Source organism: Pleurodeles waltl, chromosome 4_2 (genome assembly GCF_031143425.1).
Source record: "Pleurodeles waltl isolate 20211129_DDA chromosome 4_2, aPleWal1.hap1.20221129, whole genome shotgun sequence".
In the NCBI taxonomy this organism is placed as follows: domain Eukaryota; kingdom Metazoa; phylum Chordata; class Amphibia; order Caudata; family Salamandridae; genus Pleurodeles; species Pleurodeles waltl.
Genome location: NC_090443.1, coordinates 261,430,678 through 261,453,560, shown reverse-complemented (window position 1 = coordinate 261,453,560; position 22,883 = coordinate 261,430,678). Strand labels below are relative to the sequence as shown.

At 43.6% G+C, this 22,883-nt stretch overlaps 1 protein-coding gene across 1 annotated transcript in view; it reads right to left on the bottom strand.

Annotated features, from left to right (window-relative positions):
• Nucleotides 1-16,138, bottom strand: part of RGS13 (regulator of G protein signaling 13) — a 123,010-nt gene extending 106,872 nt beyond the window's left edge. The window contains exons 1-2 of the mRNA XM_069231095.1: nt 15,973-16,138; nt 1,222-1,290 (exon numbers count right to left, since the gene is read on the bottom strand). Coding sequence (XP_069087196.1) covers nt 1,222-1,286 — 65 coding nt within the window. The 5' untranslated portion in view covers nt 1,287-1,290; nt 15,973-16,138. The remainder of the gene's footprint in view (nt 1-1,221; nt 1,291-15,972) is intronic.
• Between the last annotated feature and the right edge of the window lie 6,745 nt (nt 16,139-22,883).

Genomic DNA, 22,883 nt, shown 5'->3' with positions numbered 1-22,883 from the left:
ACTTTACACATTGCCTTTGAGATGAGCCTAACTGTTTGTGCCAAATTACCAAGCTAGTGAGCAGGGTTTATCTTAAGTGTGTATCTCCATTGCCCTGACTACAGTGAGTGTCCCTCCTTGGACAGAGTGCAAACTGACTGCCAAACAGAGACCACATTTCTAACACAGATACATTGTATTTGTATGTGATTTTGATACCCACATGTTAGGGATTCATTGATGTAAAGGGTCACACTAATTATTCATTTATTATGTAGAAAAAAAACCTGTGGCAATGTAGCATGGTCCATAACGTCTGAATTTATATATAGTGTAGTATATTCAGTTATAACTGTATCTTTCATTGGGAATATTGTTTGCAATGCGTGGACTACCAAATGCAGTGTTCAAGTTGTATTTTCTTTTTATACTGGTCAAAGTGAACTAAAATTATCAGTGTATACAATGGTAGTATGCTAAGCAGGCTAATACATTTTATAGGTTTAATATTTACAATTATAGTTGATAGCATTCTTAATGCAATGTACGAAGCATGCTTTGTGCATGGTGCCAGGTTTAGTGTGCATAACTTGTAGCACTTAGTGGCTTCTCTACTCTAATTAGTTAGTCACCAAACGTCATCCACATTTGAGCTGTTAATTCCTTTGGGCAGCAAACACAAGTCACAGACTTAAGTATTGATCAGCTTCCAGTTGTTACATCTCACAATGCACTCAAACATACCTGTGATAGAACCACTAATGTGGAAGGTCCTAAAATATGATGTCACTTCTTGTGATGTCACTTCCTGTGAGGTTCAGGGCTGTGATGACACTTCCTGTGATACCACACATGATTTCACACACCATGATGTCACTTGCATACGGCCTAACTTGGTTAGTTTCCCCACTTTTTTTAAGACTTGTGCCCTGGCTAGATTAGCAAATTATTTTTTAATACAGTAAACATTTTCAGAGCCTCTTAGTGAAAGGTTGATTGCCAGACAAAAGCCCCAGTTCACAACTTAACTAGAAAATTATTGATAATATTATTATTAACATGACAATAGAATTTTGCTTCAAAGACCCTATATGTTCTTTATACTACTGTTAATTTAGGCAAGTATGACACTCTATAAAAACATACACTCCACTTCCTCCTTACCACACAAAGAAGCTTAGACAATTATTAGTGATCTTCTGTGAAATCAATCAATTTTTTAGGATTGTTTTTGCAACTTACCTTGAAGTGATCCCAGTAGACCCGGCCTGTGATAATTTACAGAGCCAGCAAATCTTTGGACTCATTGTTCTAAAATAAGAAAAGTAAGCTCATTAGATGTGTTATAAGGTATATAAGAGTAGCTCATGTGCTGCATTACAACCACGCGATGTTTATATCAGAGACCATCCAATGGACTCAGTCTCAAGTAACAGTCATTGCCATCCTGATAAATATTTCTAAAACAACAAAACACAGAGATGTCTACACACTCAAATGGTTAGTTACAGAAGAAACAGAGGACAGCACAGGATGGCTCAAAAATGCACAAATAGGATAAGTTCAGTGCTTAATTTGGGCCGGTACTCCTCAGTAGTGGGTATCGGCACTTATGGGCACAGGACTTACTTTCCTTCATCATCAGACTTTAACCCAATGCAAGAGAGAGTAAAGTAGAAGAGTCAAAATGAAAGAGAAAGTTAGAGGAGGGCTGACTGAGGCTGAAAACAGGGATGAAAAATAATGTGTAAATATGAGTTAAAAGATTCAGGAACAAAAGAGTGGTAGAAGAAAGACATATGGTGTAGAATCAATGCTAAGCAGCTTTGATATTCTGCAACCCTTTTTAAAAAATAAAAAAAATAAGGACTAGAAATGTTACTTTATTAGGTACAGAGTGTAGGCAACAACATGAACATGTGCTTAATTTGTAAATAAAAACATGCTGATGCCCAAAGCTCTCCTCCGAAACAAGCGACTACTGCATTTAAATGTGCGAGCATGGAATACTAAGGCAGCATAATCCTGAAGACATCTCTGGCCTCTTTAATCCATTTACAGGCACTCCCTGCTCCTTCAACTCACTATTGCAGCTTTCTGCTTTCTCCCTTTGTGAAGCTTTATCATTTTACTCTTGCTCTGTCTTTCCCATATGTGTCTTTTGCTCGCAATAAATGCTTGCGGCAGAAGAATAAGTGCTCTCCCTCAAAAATAAGTGCTGGTGCCCCGCACCAGAAACCTCCGGCTCAGATAAAGCACTGCATGAGACACGTGTTCCTCTGAAGCTGTCTATTTAAGCAGCTGGAAAATATGATCAGTAATGCAAGATGGATGAGATTTACTTTGCATTTTGCTGCAGTCAATGTGTTTGTTCAAGATAAACATAGGTGGACCCGGAGGTGTGCGTGGCCGGATTGTAAATGTGCCGCCTATTTTGTAATGGAGCAAGTTTAGAAGTCATTTACTGAAAGTGTCATTATTTTACTATTTTATTTTTTAAGTCCATGATTATCACACACAACTGAACTTTTATTTCTTGTGTGCGCTCATCGAATCAGAATGTTCATTAACACTTAAGCAAAAACCAGCAGAATCCTGTCATTCTTGTTGAACCAAGAAAGAACGTAGAAATCAAGTGGGGCTCTGAGTAAGGGTGGATTTCCAACAACCAAGGCTGGGAACAGGGTCACTCCTTGCATTAGCAATAGGGGGGGGGGGCACCTCACACAATTTAAAGAATATTGGAGCGTTACATTCCAATATCACATGCTAATGTGAAATACAGTAGCAGATTCCCTAACATTTGTGTGATTACAAGGCCGGACTGAGTACCCAAAGCAGCCCTGTCAATTTTCTTGGAGCAGCCACAGGAGTAGGGTACTGGAGGGCGAGTGGGGGGAAGCACTTCCTGGGCCCTGGGAATGCACTGCATGTACTCAGGAGGCTGGAAATGCTTGCTTGCTGCTTTTGTTACTGGGGGCCGATATTGCATCACCGCTGCAAAACCTCCCCCCCAGTAACAAAAGCTGCCCCCATTGCGGCAAAACTGTCCCCACCCTTCCAGCCTCCCACGGTAATGCCTGATTCTCGTTATGGCCAGTTCACCCCCTGCGTGAATACCGACTGAATTTGTGGTTCAAAGAGACAATTTTAGCACAAAGTTACTTTTACCACTCAACGAGCAGCAGTGGCAACACAAACAGATGTAGGAGCCTGCCCTGTGAGGCAAAGTAAAAATTTAGGCTATAAGATGTAATGTTAACTGACTTTTGAACTCAAGGACAATTTTTTTCTTGCAGAGCACTGTACGAAGACGCTTCAGGTACCAGGTGTACTTTTTGAAATGTTTGCATGTATCACATATTGTGCAACATTCTGCCATATTTTTGGCCAAGTGGTGCAGCACAGCATCGCAAGTCACCTTGCTGCACTGTGTCACAATGAAAGGTAACAAATATTTATCCCAATAAGGCGCATTCCTGTCCTTTCCCCAGTGCTGGAGCATAATGGGCTGCCTACCACCAACACAGACACTCTTGGTGCAAGGGTGCCTCCGTTGCAAGTAGGGTTGCACATTTGCAGGAAAGGAAGCCCTGAGGCTTTTGCCTCTTTCTATTTGTGCTGCAGAATGCAGCACGAAAAGAAAGAGGACGAAATTTTGATAAATAAAGATATTTCTCCTCATTAAGCATTACCTGGGGAGGCATAGGTTTTTGGTGCATTCCCAGAACTACAACTTCTGGTAAATCTGGGAAAGCATCAAAATCCATGGATGTTGCACAGCAGCACCCACGGAATGCCTCCCTGGTGCAGAGTAAGGCAAAGTAGTGACTTGTGCTGCATTGCTTTAATGAAGGTTTATGAAGCCACTCAGGGTCACACAAGGTGACTGCGTAGCTTCATAAAGCTCATTTTTCAGTTGTGTCCTGCATGCACCACGCTGCGTGGTGCAAATGCAACGCAACTGGGGTCTTCAACATGGCCCTCAGTGCTTAATTTGTGTCGATGGAAGGAGGTGGGTCCCACTAGCAATCATTTTTGGGAATCAGTATTTATATTTTCTCAACACACTTTCATCCAGAGCAGGAGGGAGAAAAACACAAAAGGAGGAAGGAAGAAGGAAAGAAAGGATGCAAAACAGTAATGAAGTAAAGTGAGAAGGGAGAAAGTAGGGGTGAAAAAGAACCCATAAGTGTGAGATAAACATTCAGGGCCATATTCATACTTTTTGACGCAAAACTGCGCTAACGCAGTTTTGCGTCAAAAAAATTAGCGCCGGCTAACGCCATTCTGAAGCGCCATGCGGGCGCCGTATTTATTCAATGTCGTTAGCTGGCGTTAGCCACCGGCGCTGCCTGGTGTGCGTGAAAAAAAATGACGTACACCAGGCAGCGCCGGCGTAGGGGAATATGGAGCTTGGGCGCCAAAAAATGGGGCAAGTCAGGCTGCGGCAAATTTTTCGCCTCAACCCGATTTGCGCCATTTGTTTCGACTCCCAACCCCCATTGAAATGACTCCTGTCTTAGCAAAGACAGGAGTCATGCCCCCTTGCCCAATGGCCATGCCCAGGGGACTTCTGTCCCCTGGGCATGGTCATTGGCCATAGTGGCATGTAGGGGGGCACAAATCAGGCCACCCTATGCCACAAAAAAATAAAAATAATAATACTTACCTGAACTTACCTTAATGTCCCTGGGATGGGTCCCTCCAGCCTTGGGCGTCCTCCTGGGGTGGGCAAGGGTGACAGGGGGGGTCCCTGGGGGCATGGGAGGGCACCTCTGGGCTCCTTCCGAGCCCACAGGTCCCTTAACGCCTGCCCTGACCAGGCGCTAAAAAACGGCGCAAAAGCGGCTGGACGTCATTTTTTTTTACCCGCCCACTCCCGGGCGTGAATTTTGCCCGGGAGTGTAAATACGGCGCACATGCCTCGGAGTCAATTTTTTAGACGGGAACGCCTACCTACCTTGCATATCATTAACGCAAAGTAGGTGTCCACGCAAAAAAATGACGCAAACTCCATGGTCTTTGGCGCTAGACGCGTCTAACGCCAAAGTATAAATATGGAGTTAGTTTTGTGTCGGAATTGCGTAAAAAAAAACGACGCAATTCCGGCGCAAACAGAGTATAAATATGCCCCTCAAGGTGTATAGGGTGGTGCAATGTCATCAACAGCTGCCCTGGCAGAGACTTTCAGAGCAAAAAAGAATGTGCTCATAAGTTGATTGCCAATATCATTATCACTATTCGTTGCACAAGCACTTTCACAAAACTTTAGTACGTGCGAGTCGCAAACCTATAAGCATCGTAAATACTGGTCTGTCTAAGGAAAAGACCAGAGATATCCACACCTTTGCAGTTCTGCTACAGGTTTGAAGTCACCTCATCAATATTGGCACGAGTAAGTACAGGTAAGGATGTGGAGAATTTAGAGAAGGAATTCGACACTTGACAAGGCAGCGGTGAATGATGTAGTGAATGTGCTACTATTGTAGAGAGATAATATCGACCTCAATATACTGTCAGAAAAACGTATAAACTGATTGTCAGGGACATAAATCACCTAATATTGGGCTACACCTGTGCAAACTGGCTTTTGCACAGGAGCACATTATTCATCACATGTTCTCTTTTCTTAAAATGTCACCAACTCTTGGTTACAAGCATCCTGTTAGGGACATAAAGGTAGTCTCAGGAGAAATGACATGTCTGCTCAGGAAGGTACATTCTTTACTCCTCAGAGAGAGGATATTGAAGAGAAGAATGCTCTATTCCCAAGGTTGGACTGAGTCAGAAAATAGACCCCGACACCAAAAAAAGTGTACCCAATCAGCGAACGAGAAAGCTAAAAAAGTGGCCGGAATTTGCAAATCTGTCCATTTGTTAACTTGTAGAGGCATATTGTATGCATATGTTGCAGGGTATGGAAGACTGCATGCATTTGTGTTTGCTGCAGGGAATTCTTGTGGTAATATCAAGGTAATCAACAGTAAAATGTGTTACCTGGACATAAAACAATCCAAAAAACTGCTAATATATGTTGAGTCATTGACCTGTATTTTCAAGTTAATATACGTTTTGCTGATAGCAAAGTTCGAAAACTCAAAGAGGGAATTAATCCCCTGTGTTTCCAAGCCCAAGTTTATGATAACCATTTCTTCTGTATTGTGATGCAGTTTTGTGGCGTCTCTGAGTTTTAACTGCTAAATGTTAGATCCATCGAAATAGTAAAATATGTGGCAATCTAATCTGTTCTTGTGCATTTTACCATGTTTGTGGCTGCCTAATTTACTCTTCTTTGGGCTAACCTACCTGTAAGCCCTGGTGCCAAGTCTCATCTAATGATGGCCCCCAGGGTTGGGGAAGCAGAATGTAAGTACGGTAGGGCCTTAGGGTGGGCCAGGCAAATGCCGCAACACAAAGACCTCACACAGCTATGGTGGGATGGAGGGTATTAACCAGGAGTGACTAGACCCCCTTTTATTTCTACCCTCGTGCCAAGCCTGGCCCTTGGGGTGTGTGTGGCCTGTCACGTAATGTTGTGACCAGGTGGCTTATTGCATCCCTTCCCAACTTTAACAAACGTATCAAAAAACAGAACAGATAAACAGGATACACAATCTTCACTCCAAACGGAGTGCCTCGCTTAGCATACAAAGTCTTTCAATCTTTGATTTGGTTGGGGGTTGAACCTCAGCTGGTAGGGGTGTTCTCTCATCCCTTCCTCTTGACCAACAGGGCTACTCTCCTCCTCAGCCTCAGTCTGAGTGCTCTCTGGCCCTTGGTTGCCACGACTTCGCTCTGCAGCAGCAGTTTCCATCGCAGTGTTGAACACCTCCTCTCCAGTGGGACTCCTTGAGTCATCTATCACCATGCCTTTGCTGCTGTTGATCCTTTTGAACCAGGATAAATTTCTCATCACCCACTGGTCATTTTGGCAGACAGTCACCACTGTACCCTTCATGTGTACCACTGTCCACAACTCCCTCTCAAACGGGGTGCAGAACTTTCCGACTGGGTGCCAGTCTTTGATGACCACTTTACCGCCTTCATGTAGATTTAGGGCTTGTGTGTGTTGGTTTTGTGTGGCCCCGTCATTGTTGCGTTTTCTCCTCACCTGTGCTGCTTGGACATCAGTACGTGCAGGCTTCCTGTTCTTTGCATCAACAAATCTCTGGGAGCACATACTGTAGTGCAGTGTGGTTTCTGGCTATAAGCCCTGAAAAATTGGTTCAAACAACATACTAGTTCCTCTGCTCTGTTGACCCCGATACACAGGGCCTTGTTCGGTGTCCGAATAAATCTCTCCATCTCCCTGTTCGCTTGGGGCCACTTGGGTGGTATTCAACAGTGTTGTATTTTGAGTTTGTGTAGATATCTTTGAAATTCCTGACCCTAAAATGGAGGCCTATTGTCGGTCTTAACTTCTTTGGGCAGCCCTAGCAATGCAAACATTTTTTTTAAAGCCGGCATTACATTCTCAAACGCTGTTGATTTCACTAGTTCCACTTCAGGGAATAAGGAATGACTGTCCAGGGCCACCAACGTCAGTTGTCTGGAAAACTACCAAAGTCAATGCTTATAGACGAACAGGGTTCAGTGGATGTCTCTTCAGTGATGATGGGTGCTGTATGGGGGTCGGATCCAGTTATGAGGCATTTGTTACATCTTCTCACTACTTCTTCAGCTATCCAGTCCGTTCCCGGGAACCATACTTTGCTCCTCAGTCGCGCCTTGGTTTTGGAGAATGCCTGGTGGCCTTGAGCTAGCTCCACAGTGTGGGCCCATTGACTCTGTGGCAGTACAAACTGAAGGCCTCTCAAGACTAGCTCCTCTTGACCTTCGCTCAGTTCTTCTTGGCTCCAGCTTAGTTGTTGCCGCATCTTTTGCTCTTCCTGCACCAGCTCGTGCACCCCATCCAGGAAATGTGTCCACTGGTTATGTCGGAGTGCTCCTACCACTCTTTTCAAGCAAACATCGTTTCCTCCAAGGTCAGCGCCCGGAGACAGGCTGCGTGGGTCACAAGCCTCATGAATTCCTCTGCTTCTGTGCCTCCCTCTTGTCGAGTGTTTGAGTCGGCCTCAGTGGGTGGCAGGGTAAATAATCAGCTGGGTTATTGGCACCTGGTTGGTAAACGATAGCTGAGCAGCCTACCTCTTGATACATGGGGGTCCATTCCGGGCGGTACCTGCAAAGAGGGGCGCCAACACAAATCTGATACCCACAAAGCTACAGGTAAAAGTGCCGGCAGGCCCACCGGATGGCAGGCGCTTCCTTCTCGATCTGGACGTACCTCATCTCTACTGCTGTTAGTGCCTTGCTAGCATAGGCTATCGGTACCCATTCAACTTCCTTCTTCATCCATAGCAGTACCACTCCTAGCCCATCAGGGCAGCCATCCACAATGAGTTCAGCGCAGCGGTGTGAGTGAAGTACGCCATTGTGGGTCTTGCAGGAGGGCTCCCTTGACATCCTGGAATGCTTTGACTGCTTTTCCTTCCCACCCCCTGGGGGTGTCTTTCTTTGGTAATACCCTCAGGGGCTCTGAGAGGGTTGCCAAGTTTCAGATGAATCTCCTGCAATAGTTGACCAATCCCAGAAAAGACCTCACATCAACTGGGCCCATCGGAGTTTCAGATGTCTGGATGTTATCCACTTTGGCTTGATCTACCTGGAGTCCTTTCTCTGAGAAGCGGTACCCAAAGAACTCGACCTCATTGGTGTAGAACAAGCATTTTCTTTGGTGCAGTGTCAGCCGTTTCTGCTAGGCACTGGAGGGTGGCTCGTAGTCATACATGGTGTTCTTCTAGCATGCTTGAATATATGAGGATGTCATCACTTTCCCCCATGAGCCCTGACAGGGCCTCTCAGATGGCCTCTTAGAAGACCTCAGGGGCGGAGCAGACACTGAAACTGAGATGCTTGAATCTTCTTAATCCATGAGTAGAGAAAGTTGTGATCAATCGGCATGATTCCTCAAGCCACAATTGATGGTATTCGGAATTCAAATTTTTTTGGAAAAACACTTGGCTCCATTCAGATTGGCCACTATCTCGTCTATGATTGGCGCAATGTGTTGCTCCCTACAAATCACCTTGTTCGGCAGCCACATATCCACACACAGCCGATCAGCTCCAGGCTGCTTAGATTTGGGTGCTATCACGAGTGGTGACACATATGGGGTGGGGCCCAACACCTTCTCTATCACCCCTGCCTCTTCAAGATACTCCAGCTCCTTTTTGACCTGAGGGCGGAGACTAAACAAGTCTCTACGGTGATGTATCGCCACTGGTTGGCTAGTTCTATTGATGTGTAGTTTCACTTTGATGTCCTTCAGGCAGCTTTTTGTCTCCGAAAGCGTTCTGGAAAGTCTTTCAGAATGTTTTCCGTGTTGTGCTGGTGAATTTGCCACTCAAAGAAAGCTAATTCCAGATCCTCAGTCGTGGGCATCCCAATAGTGTTCCAGTGCATCCCTCCGTGACGTGAAACTTTGTTCATGTTCTCAAGTTTCAATGAGCTATCTCCACCTTGATGGAGCCTTTAAAATGAATGGGCTTCATGCCCCATAAGGTGAATATCCTTGGTATAGTGAGCGATATTTTTGGCTGTCGTTTTAGCTTCATGGACTTCTAAACGTCAATGACATTCACGGACGCTCCTGTGTCAATGAGTGCTGTTATTTCTACGCCATCCACCTTTATCTGACACACCGGAGGTGGCCTTTTCTTTTGATTGTCTCTTCCAGTGACTGACATCATGAAGATCTCATCATCGTCCTCCTCCCTCTAGTTTCCTTCACCACTGTTGGCTGTTGGGTTTACCAGGTCCGTCCCATCTTCCAGCGACAGGTTCTTAATGTTCTGCTCAACTTTCCTTTGAATTTAAGTGCAAATTTGCTGCCCGTTGATAAACATACCTTTGCAAAATGATTTTTCCTTCTGCATCTTTAACACTGTTTCCTTTGGGCGGGGCACCCTCGCGGGGTGACATGGTAGATCGCAGTTGCCACACGCACTGTTACTCCTTCGACTTCCTTCCCCTTTCTTATTCCTGTGGGGTTGTCGCTGCATGACCTCATCTCACTCCTCCTTCACCTCGACTGTCCCTATTGCAGCTGGGGAGGGACCCTACTGAGTTAGCGCAGACTCCATCTCTTCTGTCCTGCTGTCAGCTAGCTTGAGTGATCTCGCTAGTATTAGAATATCATCCAAGTCTGTTCATGGTTGCTGCAGGATCAGCTTTCTCAAGTTCGAGGGCCTGCACCCTTGAATTATTTGCGCCTGAATTTTATCCTGCTTGTCTATACCGGCGCACGTGCCCACCAACCTGCGCACAAAGAGAAGATGTCAACGGACTCCCCCTCTGCCTGACAAGCTTGTCTCAACTTAACCCCCTCAAAGTCCGGGTTTAGCTGTGGATCGAAGTATCTACTGAGGGCCGTCACAGCAGCATCAACGTCGTCTCCACCCCCGTGTTAGGCAGGTCTTCAAACAGCTCGCACAGCTCTACTCCACCCATGTGCAGCATGAGTGATCTTTTCACCGTATTGTCTGTCTCACGTGTGGTGTGAAAGTAATGATGCAGCCTCTAGAGCCACTAGCGCCACAGCTGTTGCTGGGTCTTCATTCTGACTAAATGGTGGCAGTGTTCATATGGAGCTAGGGGCGCTGCTGGGTTGTGGTGGGCCCTCAGGTACATTGCACTGTGTCTCTGACATGCTGCCACCTGACTTTCTGCTCTGACCCTCTGCAATGTCCTTAAGGCGGTGTCTCTGACCTCAGGGGTTTGCAGCTTGCTTTTATTAATCTTGTTTTTTATTTTTTCCGAACACCCTACGTTTGCTCCTGCCAGTACTTGTTGCTTGTGGGCTACTGTCCCTCTGTGCCTCCCCACAGTCTGCTCACGGTGCTGAGGCATAGGTGGAACGTGTCAGACGTCAGGAGGGAACACGCAAGGTCAGTCTCCACTCCTTTGTCGCCAGTTGTAATCCCCAGGGCTGCGCCTCATCTAACAATGGCCCCTGGGGTTGGTGAAGCAGAGTGTTAAGTACAGTTGGCCCTAGGCAGACCGGGCAAACGTCGCAAAACAAAGACCTCACACGGCTATGGTGTGAAGGTGGGCACTAACCACGAGCGGCTAGTCCCCCTTTTATTTCTGCCCTCGGTCCAAGCCCGGCCCACGGGTGTGTGACCCATCAGATGATGTGGTGACCGAGTGGCTTATTACAATACCCCACCAAATGTGCCCACGCTGGAAGCTATGGAAAGGATTTTTTTCTGTGCTGCTGTGCATACTTAAAATTGGAGAGGCCACACATAAGTTCAGTACTAAAACATATGCTAAAATACATTACACCAGTTACGTTACACTACAGATCATTAAAAACGAATTATCTTTTTCGGGGTGTCTGCTATTTCTAAGCCCTGTAAACAGCAGGTGTAATCATAACCAAATTTAATGTTCCCGAATTTACTGACTTCAGAAGTATGGAAAGCTGAGTCAGCCTTGCTGGGATGTCAACTTCTGACTTTTAGATCACTGCATGGTTTAGCAACTTGAATTAAACGCAATGAGACACCTCACCATATCAGAAATTAAAAGGATGGCAGTAGTGTTATTTTTGCTTACAACCCAGGGTAATTATTTTAAATGAGTGTTTGAGCTTTAAATTAACTCCCCAACGTTCTGTTGAACTTTACTGCAATTCATTCTTTGCAGCATAATCAAAATACACTTTTTAACTAGGCAAGCCACATGTTTTAAAATAGTATTATATGTAATGAACTTTGGATGGATTTTTTGTTAGGTAAGTATGCAGGCGCAAGTGTTAAACATAATATATATTTAAAAAGTTACTTTACAATTTATTACACACGATTCTCACTAAAGAAGGTTTTACCTAGGGGTTAACATAACTGGCGTAATTCTCTCTAGTCTCATTACTCGTAATTACTACAAAATTACTTGTAATTATGCACAATTAAGTAAGAAGAATAATACAGAATTTATTTAGAGCGAAATGCATGCTCGCATCCAAAATGAGCCAGAGGATGCATTTTGCGCTAAGAAAATAGCACTAAATGTTACAGGACCTGAACAGCAGTAGCCAGCAGTAGCTGTCGCTCAATCTCTCGAAGGTTATTGTTCCTGTGCTCCTGTGGTAGGATTTCTGTCACAAAATAATCTTATTTATTCAAGCTGGGGTAATCACATAATGTCAGTAATTTCACATCACAAGATTAATCAGCAATTAGCGTAATTACGCCACATAATTAAATTTCGCCCAGGCCTAGTTTTAACATCAAGTGAATTTCATGCATGCTTGTGCCACATATATTAACCTAAAAAGGCATGGGAGATAGAAAAGAAAAAAAAGAAAAAAGAAATGGCAAACCCCAACTCTCTGCATCCATTTGCTAACAAAACTGTTAATTTTCAAATTTATATGTAAACTTCTTGTAAATATCGCCAGGTTCATCTTAAAATGCACTATAATACATTGCAACGAAAGGGTAAATAAATGTATATTTTGCTAAATGTTTCTTGTTTCAGATTTTAAAACCCATGACCTCTGAAGCTCAGCTGATGATGCAGACATGGAAAGAGGATTTGGGGTACAGGTGAAGAAATCTTCCTTTTTTAGTCACCCATCATCAAATATGAAATAAACAAGAGTAAGATATATGCCTACACTTTCCTTTTTCTGCGACTTGCTTCACAGGAAATATTGTTGATTCTACAGTTCTTATTCCAGCATCATGGTTTCCATGGTCCACTGCTTTTGCTCCTCTATCAACAATGAATGTTAGAACTCTAGCTTTTTGTAGAACTGCAGTGAAAATACAACAGCTTAGTCTGGAAGAAGTGTTCATAAATCATGACAAGTATACATTTCAATCAACATGTCAGTTTTTTCACAAATAGAGGTCTGACAAAACTGTGGAAGTCTGGATCAAGTGTGTCCTGATTTTAACTTTTGACTGGGCAGTGATTCCTGGGGGGGTTTTCACATTTTATCCTGGTGAAAATTGCACAAAATTCACAAACCAATCAGAATACCAATTCTAGTCAAATCACACAAGTACCACCCTGGTCGTTACTAGGCCATGGCAAAATTGTTGTTACATGGCTGAAATCTTGCAAAATTTGCTAATTTGCATAATGCAAATTTTGTAAAATTTCTTGACATTTCACAGGCACAAACTTTTCCATAATTTTCACCCACAGGGGATTGGTTTGATCAAAAAATGTCTTGCAGGCTGAGAGACAATGCTCCTAAAACCAGTATCCTACCATTATCTCCATCGACTTCTAAATGTGAGTTGTGCCATCGCTTTTAGGCCCATATTTATACTTTTTTAGTGCCGCATTTTGTGCCGCTTTTTAATGTAAAAGCGTTGCAAACTCACAAAATCCAATTGAATTTTGTAAGTTTGCGCCGCTTGTGCGTCAAAAAGTAGCACAAATGCTGCACTAAAAGACTATAAATATGGGCATTAGTTTTTATGGGCGAGCGCCAAGTGCTCCGTACCATTCTGTAGTCTCTCTTTGGGCTTCCAACCACACCCGTGTCACGTCAGTCACTTACATTGGTTCGTGGACTTGCTTTTTATAATCTGCTTGTCATGCCTTTTCCGGTGTTTAGCCCACCTACACAGCACTGCTAAAAAACGTACGAGGCTCGATGTTTTCAGCATGGTGTCCAGACTACTTTATCTGTTTATTTTCCATGCAACGCGGTTGCGCTGCATTTTACATAGTGCGATCGCGCTGCTTATTTTTTTCTTTACAGCGCTAATAGCTCTAACTCGAGCAAATGCAAGACCCTTTGCATCGAAAATGCTCATTTAAAGTAAGGTACCGGCCAAGTGCATTTCATGCATTAAGTACAGTTTTACTTAATTTTTGTGATATTTAACATTTTTTGTGAAAAAAGTATACTACTAAGTTTTTCTAGCTAAAAAATGGAACGTGATAAAAGGCGGGCATTAGAATGTTGTATTCTTCATTGAAGGCTATAGAGCAGGAGAGCACTTGATGTGGCACGTTTAAGATTTCTTACCTAAATTACAATATTTCCCCTTTGTCTCTTTCCCTTTCTAATGAGATTATTCTGCCCATAATTGATGAAATGCTCTAGTAGAATTATAGCTCTTCAGCTATAAACCTTACCAGTTGTTTGGTGCACTACTCGAATTATAGGCATGAGCGATATGCCAAATGTTCCTTTATTGGACTGAACCTGTAGCCCGGGTCTTCTACATTTGAAGAGCCCACATTAAATCAGGTACTTAAACTGACAGCAGTTCTAATGTTATAGAACAGTGTCAACTTTGTTGGCTCTGCCATGACATCATAGTAATGTTTAGCCAATATTACTGACAAATAGAAATGCAAAAAATAAACTCCTCCTGGAGAAATTGGGTGCAGTTTTTTGAAGTGCCAAAACTTGTATTTTGTTGACAAAGCATTTTTTTCTATTTTTACAGCAAAATATTTTTGTCCAAGAACAGTCAGAGTTCTAACCAGTAGACATTTACAACAACAGCACAGTGCACTGTTTTAGCCAGTAGTGATTTACACCACCTGCAGAGGTGAGCTGTTCTAGTTAGTAGATATTTACGTCACTCATGTACGCGAGTTGTTCCAGCCCATCGAACTTTACACCATCAGCACAGGTAAGCTGATCTCACCCATTACTATAGATAAGCTGTTCTGGACTGTAGATATTTACATGACTAACATAGGTAATTGTGGACCGCTAAAACACATGGAATCCAGTAGTCTTCAAGGCATTCGGAAATTGTCACTATAAAGTATGTTCAATTCTCTTGTATTCAACTCTTTCATCCATGAGACAATACATTCAAAGAGAGATGAAACCTTCATGCGTGATCATGGCTCATGGTCTCCGAAACAAATGGAGATTTGGAGTTAAGAGAGTTATTGCTTTGTTGCTGAAGTGATTAGGTCGTTTTTTAATAGCACAAATGCAGCATAATGTATAAACGTGCAATTAAGCGAAATACGTTTCTAACTGCACCTTTTATTGCACTGGCAACATTTTTCTAAACTGAAGTTTAATTCAACGTTTCCACATAACTTTAAACAGCTGGACACTGAACCATAAACGACTGTTTTATTAACAAATGATATTGTGCAAACGCATACACCTTTTTTAAGTAACACAAAGCTATATGGAATTGTAGAACAAGCTGTTTTGTATTCAAAAAGTGTAAGATATTTTAAGTCTTGAAAATTTTGAACTGTGAATTAAAATGTTATCGAAGCGAAACCTCATGTTTCACCAGGAAGCAAACATTAAGCTACCAAGAACTCGAACTTTGGATTCTACATAATGTGTGTCTCGTAAATAAAATGTGCAGTTTGCTAATCTTTGTCCGGTACTGCCACGACTTCAGGAAGGTGGAGTCTGAAGCCTGAGATGTTGCCCATTTCTCCACATTTTGTAAATTAGCAACGTCCACATGATTAAAGAAGGTATTTTACATGGGTGTGTTAGGCTTAACAAAATCACACACAACAAACACCACAATTATCCACTATTCTCCTCTCTTTGCTGAAGCTGACCCTCTGCACCAGATACCAGACCATTCATCCGCATCCTATTCATTAAAGTCCCTTCACTCGCTTAATATTCGCTTTTAATAATTGGACCCCTCTCAATTCAAAGAATCATCTCAAATGACCTCAAGAGCGCCGAAAATAGAAACTGAAAAGTGAAAATTGTGAGCATAACATCATCCTATCAAACCAACCCGTTTACTGTTGGAATTCTTTCAATTTTCTTACAATAATTCAGAATTGTTTTTGAACATTCTATTTTCTTCTGCAGACCTAAAACGACTGTCCTTTTTCATGTTTTTGTGGAACTATTTTTTTTCAGATTAGCCACTGGCGTTTTGCTTTGTGCTTTTTAGGGAACTATCCACGTGCAATGTATTTCTCAACTGGACCCGCCCGCATATTACTTACTGCTTCTCCGTGGGCTTCCTGCCTTTGCAGTTGTTTCTTCTGTTTGTTCACCTCTTTGAGTCGTGGATCTTCATTTTATGGTAACAAAAGTCTTTCCAACACCAAGAGTTCCTTCTGCACTCAGCATGCACAACGGACCAGTCCTGCTGCTACCAAAGCACACACTTCCCTCCCTTGATTGTCAAGTCTTGCATATATACATATGCAAATGTATACTGTGGTTACAAAAGAAAAAGTACATCCTTTGTCCCATGACGTCACCCCCAGATAAACAGTGCTCCTTATCCTGAAGCGATCGAGTACTATCTCAGAGAGAGAGGAAGCAGTGGAAGGCAGACCTACATCACTCTAAGAAAATTATCGTTGCTGCGTCAGATAATGGCGCAGGCATAGAAATATTTTCCCACACCATCTGCGACAAGTTACAGCTGAAAAGCCCGCTCCCAATCTTCAGAGAGGAGATATATCATGAGAGGTGCTGGTGCATGTCTTTCTAGTTGGACCAATGAGGGAGATACTTGGTGATGTTTTGGTTCAAATGCCTGCTTGACAGAGGACCTGCACTTCCTGGCAGTAACGTTTCACACCCCGTGACTGCAAGCGATTGCCTTCTACTGTGTGTAAACTGGACCACACACAAATGCCAAGCAATCACTTGAGTTATGTGATAATCGGTTCTCTGAGTGAATCTGAAGTGAAAATTAGCATGCTGTGGTGCCAGGGCTGGGATCCCATTTGCTTTAACAAGCCCTCGCACCATATGTGCTAAAGTCACAAATACAAGTATGATGCTGAATTCCGACACCTGAGATAACGCGTTACCGCATTTATGAGGATACTGAGTTTAGCTTCAAACACCGCACTCCTTCTCAATTTTCTTCAGATACATTTCAACAAGTCAAACCTGCCTAATTTACTATGGAACAAATGAGGGGTAGTCTGATACTTGCAGAATTAGGCGCGGATCTCTCCAATTCCGTGTCTAATTCCCAGTTTTATGTGGAATGTTCAGAAAAGGCGGTAATACCAAACGTGGTAAGTAACTCACCACAGGTTAATGAAACTTACCAGAAGCAAAAAAAATCCCACCCCATTCTAGAGCACTCATAATCACTGCCTAAGTGTGCAAAAATGCACAACTGGTTAGTTCCATTGTAGCTGAGTACTTTAATTGGTCAGTCAAGTTAGAGGCTAGCTAATGTTCTTTCTGCAATTCTCAAACTATATCCATTCATGAAGAATTGTGCCTTATTTCTTTCTTCATAATTTGTGTGATATATTGTCAATTGCCTTGGGGTTACCTTCGATAAAAATTCCACATTTGGGACCAGTAATGATAAGAGCTTCTAAGCATAGTACATTCTGCCAATGTAGTGAACTCATACCACCTGTAGTGAAATAATGGCTGCTGCACTCACACAATTCAAAATTCTTCCCTGAAACACAAAACGATAAAAAAAATTGTGGTTGTATAACCTTTAATGGATCCATGACCTGGGGTAAAGGAACTGTGAGGTCAACCGCGAGAGTTCAGGACCATTAGGTATCTTGGTGCCCTCACTGACAACAGTGCCATCCACTAGGAACATTCCAACCCTGCTGAGGGCTGGTCTTCCAGTGAAGCTGTTTACCCTGATGCCTGTTGAGAGGTATCTGTTGGAGCTCTTCTCATTTAAGGCATACATTTGCATTTCGACTCTGAATCTCTAATGCTCCAAATGTATGGATGAAAAAGGTAGTTCACTGTTAATCATACTAGTGCTCCTCAGTTCTATGTCGCTAGATGCTCGTTCATGCATTCTTGAAGCAGTAAACATCCCCTTCTGACAGTTTAATGAGATTACTACATGAAAAATTTATTTGTGATGTGTTGATCCAGGAGGCTAAGAGTCAAAGGTGCATATAAGTCATCACATCTTGCCAGTGGTTGTCATTGTTTCATGGTAAACAGATAATAAATTGGTCTTTAACTGTCTTTTACCACACTCTCGACCAGGTTATTCTTCCAGGACACTCATCTCTTTGGCCCTCATTATGACTGGCCAGGCGTTTGGTTGGATACCCTATTTTTCTAGTATGATATATAGTACTTATCCAAGTTTTGGGGAATAGCGTGGATTTTGGAGCTTACCACACCGAAATTAGCATGTCATGATTAATGCTATATAGTTTCCAACTAGTAAAGGGCAGCAAGCAAGACATACTGACATTTAACAAAGGGTGAGGTATTTAATGTAACCAGTAAAAAACTGATCCATCAAATAACACACACAACTCGGAATTCCAATTCCTGCACAAACAGTGGTTTGCAGGGGTGGTCAGAAAACACCAACCCATTCATAATCAGAGACTTTGGGAGTCAATGCGGCCGTACCCCCGCCGCGGCCATTTGGAGATCCCCGCTGGGCCGGCGGGCGGAAACCTCGTTTCCGCCCGCCGGTCCAGCGGGGATCACGGCCGCAACATAGGAGCCGGCTCCAAATGGAGCCGGCGGTGTTGCGGCCGTGCGATGGGTGCAGTTGCACCCGTCGTGCTTTTCACTGGCTGCATAGCAGAGAGTGAAAAGCTGCATGGGGCCCTGTCAGGGGGCCCCTGCACTGCCCATGCCAGTGTGCATGGGCAGTGCAGGGGCCCCCAGCGGCCCCACGACTGCCCGTTCCGCCAGCCTTTTCCTGGTGGTGCAAACCGCCAGAAAAGGCTGGCAGTCGGGGACTCGTATCACCACCGGGGCAAAAGTGGCAGAATACCGTCGGCCCCGGCGGTGCGACCGCGGCGTAATACGCCTGGAAGCACCGCCAGCCTGTTGGCGGTGCTTCCATCATTTTAGCCCTGGCGGTCTTGTACCGCCAGGGTCAAAATGACCCCCCTAGTGTCTTATGTTTCCAGGGCCTGTATCAGTCCTCTTTTCATTTTTGTCAATACATTAACCATCCTAGGCCATGAAGGTACGTAATTATATTATCTTTATTGTACCACTCATCCCTGTGTTTACATGCTGTGCAGGACCTCTGGACAACAATGGTCTGTGACTATTTTCAATTAAGTATGGCAGCCTTCGCTAGGCTCACTGACCCAGAAGAACTTGGACTTTCATAAAGATCTGTGAGTTTGTTCATATGATTGTACCGGTTTTCTGTTGGCTTACATACCCAATGCATATGTATCTCACCATGATATGTGACTGCTCCCATAGGTGTACCAGTTCTCTGGTGCTTTGATATGAAGATGGACCTGTGCTCCAGGATGGTCTGTGACAGTTTCCTCGTAGCTGTATTAGTCCCTCTCTAGGCATATCCACAGGGACAAGTGCCTCATTAAGGTATATAACTTATTCCCCGTGTGTCTACCAGCACTTGCTGGCTTATGTATCCAGAGGAACCTGCAACTCAGAAAGATCTGAGTTTGTCTTAATGTGGACGTAACTTTTCTCTCTGGGTTTACATGTCAAGAGGGCCTTACACTCCACCATGATCTGTTACTGTTTTCCTAAAAGTGCAGTAACCCTCTCTAGGCATACGTAATCAGAGGGTACCCTAACCACATGAAGGTATGTGCTTGTTTCCCAGTGTTGGTACCAGTCATCTCTCAGCTTACTCACGCAGCAGGTCGGTGCCACATGAAGGTCTGCACCTGTTTTCCCATTGTTTCACAAATGTTCTTCTGATTTAAGTACCTGGCAAGGCCTTTGCACCTGAAGCTTTGTGCCTGTCCTTTTGATGTTTACATTCCCATAGGATCCTGATCCCCTGATGGTTTGTGGCTTAAGATATTGAACAACAGGTTTTCAGGTTTATTTCACGGTGCTGAGAACTTTCCTGGTGTGGACCACGAACAGACAAGGATATTAGGGAGCGATCAAGAAGATGAGAACCAAAGGCAGATGTCTAAACAAGTCTCTGCTAAGCACCAGACGGACACGTATTAAACACGAGGAAGACTGCTTGTCTTAAACGCCGAGAAATATCGCGACACTTATACTGAGGTCCAGTGAATGAGAATATGTTTGCCGTGGCTCTGAAGCCTTATTTGGTGACACTAATGAGGTCATCACCTTAGGAGCAGCTGTACTTGTCAGTGCCTAGTACTTTCATGCAGTAACCTTACCACTGAGCGTGACATTCCTTCCCTTGAGCCCCTGCACAGACGGACAGCAGGCAGACAGTCCGATTGTGAAATGCTCTTTCTAGAAGTGAAACTGAAGAGAAGAGGAACGCATCCAAACGACCAACAGGGTGCAATTCTGCTCCCATGAGAACCCAATAGAAGAAGTAAGCAATCTATCAAACCTTTTCGTCGGACATTGAGAGCACTAGAGGCCTACAGCGCTTACTTAATACGTGAGCCACTTTTGAATTAATTTTCAGTCAGTTTAAGGTCCTACGTGAATAATGCTTAATTCATGTTAGTTTCTGAAGCATTTGATATTATATTCAAAGAAAGGTTAACAGTTCTATCAACTGAAATTTGTTTGGGAGTTTCCAAAAGTGAAGTGAAAATTAAGGGTTTGATGTGCTAGTCCTACTTATAAAACATTTGCCATTTGCACACGGACTGCTTTGTAACTAAGAATGGAATTTGCAATGTGACGTATGTGCTAATAGTTTGCATTGCTAAATGTATATATTCAAAGGGTGGGGGGGGCAAAAAACCGGCTGATGAATATTATATAGGCAGGTCACAGTTTGCAAACCCCTGTGGTTGGCAGCAAATGGAGTCCTGCAAAGGACAGCGGACCTCAGTCCTTTGCCTTCCCCAATAAGAAACATTTGTTTTAAAGCAGCTTGTGCTCATGAAGACATTAGGAGAAGCGGTAGTGACCCTCTGCTTCTTTGAGGCCACTATCACGATTCCTAAAGGGAAAGATGCCCCATGGGACATCTTCCTTTTGGTAATCAGATACTACCCTTATGAGCTGTCAGTAACTGATCAATGGTTTGTGACTGCACTTTTGGTCATAAACCATTGAATGAATGACTGAATGCACTGTTTTATAGAGTGCAATAGCTGCTTCAGCAGGAGCATCCCTGCTAGTTGCGGATTATAAAAAAAGCAGGACTAGTGGACACAATAATTGTTGGCTTTCTCTGTCCCCTCTGACTGCATTTCACTTTCATCTCGGCCCATGGCTGGGGTGGGACTATTTCCCCCAGTTTCCCTTGGGCTACGGAGGGAGTGCATCGCACATTTAAGTGCCAGACACCCATGCAGTACAATACACACTGTTGGCTTCCCCTGTCCACATTGACTGCATCACACTTTACTTTCAGCCCGCGGCTGTGGTGGGAGGGGCTGCATCGTGCATTTAAGTGCCTGAAACTCCTGCAGTACGGGATGCATGCTGAATGCACCCGGATGCATGCCCAGGCCAAGACGGGACCAAGAGTGGACCCCTCTGAGCCCGTCTGCGGACGGCTGAGGCTGGGCTGGGCCACCTCTTTTGACCCCTTCATCTTTTATCTTCAACTTTAATGCTGGTGAAACCTTTTGTCCTGAAGGTAATATCTGTTGGGAAAAAGAAAATCTGCAATGTTGCCCTCCAAGGAGCGCCTAATAACTGCCACTACTACAGACTTTCTCACAAATGCCATGGGAGCGCTCAATTGCAAGATGAAATGTGTAGAGAAGCGGTTGGGGGGCACTATAAAAGCTCTCTTAACGATCTCAGCCTCGAGCGCTACATCAGGCTCTCATACATCTTGTCACAACGTGAATAATGGAATTATTACTGAAGTCCCAAACATAGTGCATTTAATGGCAATCTTGTGTTTGACATCAGTAACACTCAGAATGATTGTAATGTAAACGTGACCTCCCATGTAAAAAAAAAAAAAGCAAAAATAAATGTTGGATCAGCTGCCACACATGCCAAAAATCTTACAAGCACCAGTAATCATAATTTACTACTGCCTCTCCAAATAACTGCGGGAATCTTTGATCTTTAAGAACATTGACTCCTCACCAAAAACGTGTTGATCAAGGAAAGATGAAGATGGCTAGCAAGTGCACAGGACCTACTGAAATTTCACAAGTACAAAGATGTTGAAATCTTGTATGCATAGAATAATGCCACATAAGGGGGTGAGCACCCGGGTAACAAGGCACAGTCTGGATTTGTTAATCCCAACATACTTCAAAAATATTTCCCAACAACAAGCACTACTTTGGCAGCAGACCAACTGACAAAATGTTCATCTCCCAGTAGAAATAGGACAGATAGAGATGTAGGCAGAAACAAAGATTGGATCTGAGTGTAACCAACGGGCTTTTTCAGCTACTGCCTCAAGCCATAACGTTGGTGAAAGTTATATAAAAATATCCCAGCCTTAAACCCCGATCAGTACGAGGATAATTATCAGATCAAAATAAAGTTGTACATTGGTTGACAAAATCATCAGATTTATACAGCTGTGAAACCTTATTTAGTAACATAATTAATGTGCAATGGTGTCATTCCGTAGGATCCAGCCCAAAAGAGGAGACAGGGGACTGCATAGTTATTAACTTCAGAAATGAACATGTTGAGATTCTTCGAAAGGCTGACCCCACCCTCTCCATAGATGTATTATGGTGGTGCCCTTGGGCTATTTTTTACAAACCAGCCAGCACAAGATCATTAACATTTTCTACTCATGAGCCACATGTTCACATTACAAATGCAATACCAACATGTAACAGTTTCATGCCTGTGGGACCTGGCCCTTTTTGCAGGGTCATCCCCAAACATTTTGCCTCACCTCCGATTTTTTCTGACCAGTTTTTGTTGGTTTTAGGACTCTGGGCACTTTACCACTGCTAACCAGTCATAAAGTGCATATTCTCACCGTATTAATTGTATTGGTGACTGTTTAATCTATGATTGGCATATTTGAAGTCCTAGTAAGTCCCTAGTAAAGTGCACTAGAGGAGTCCAG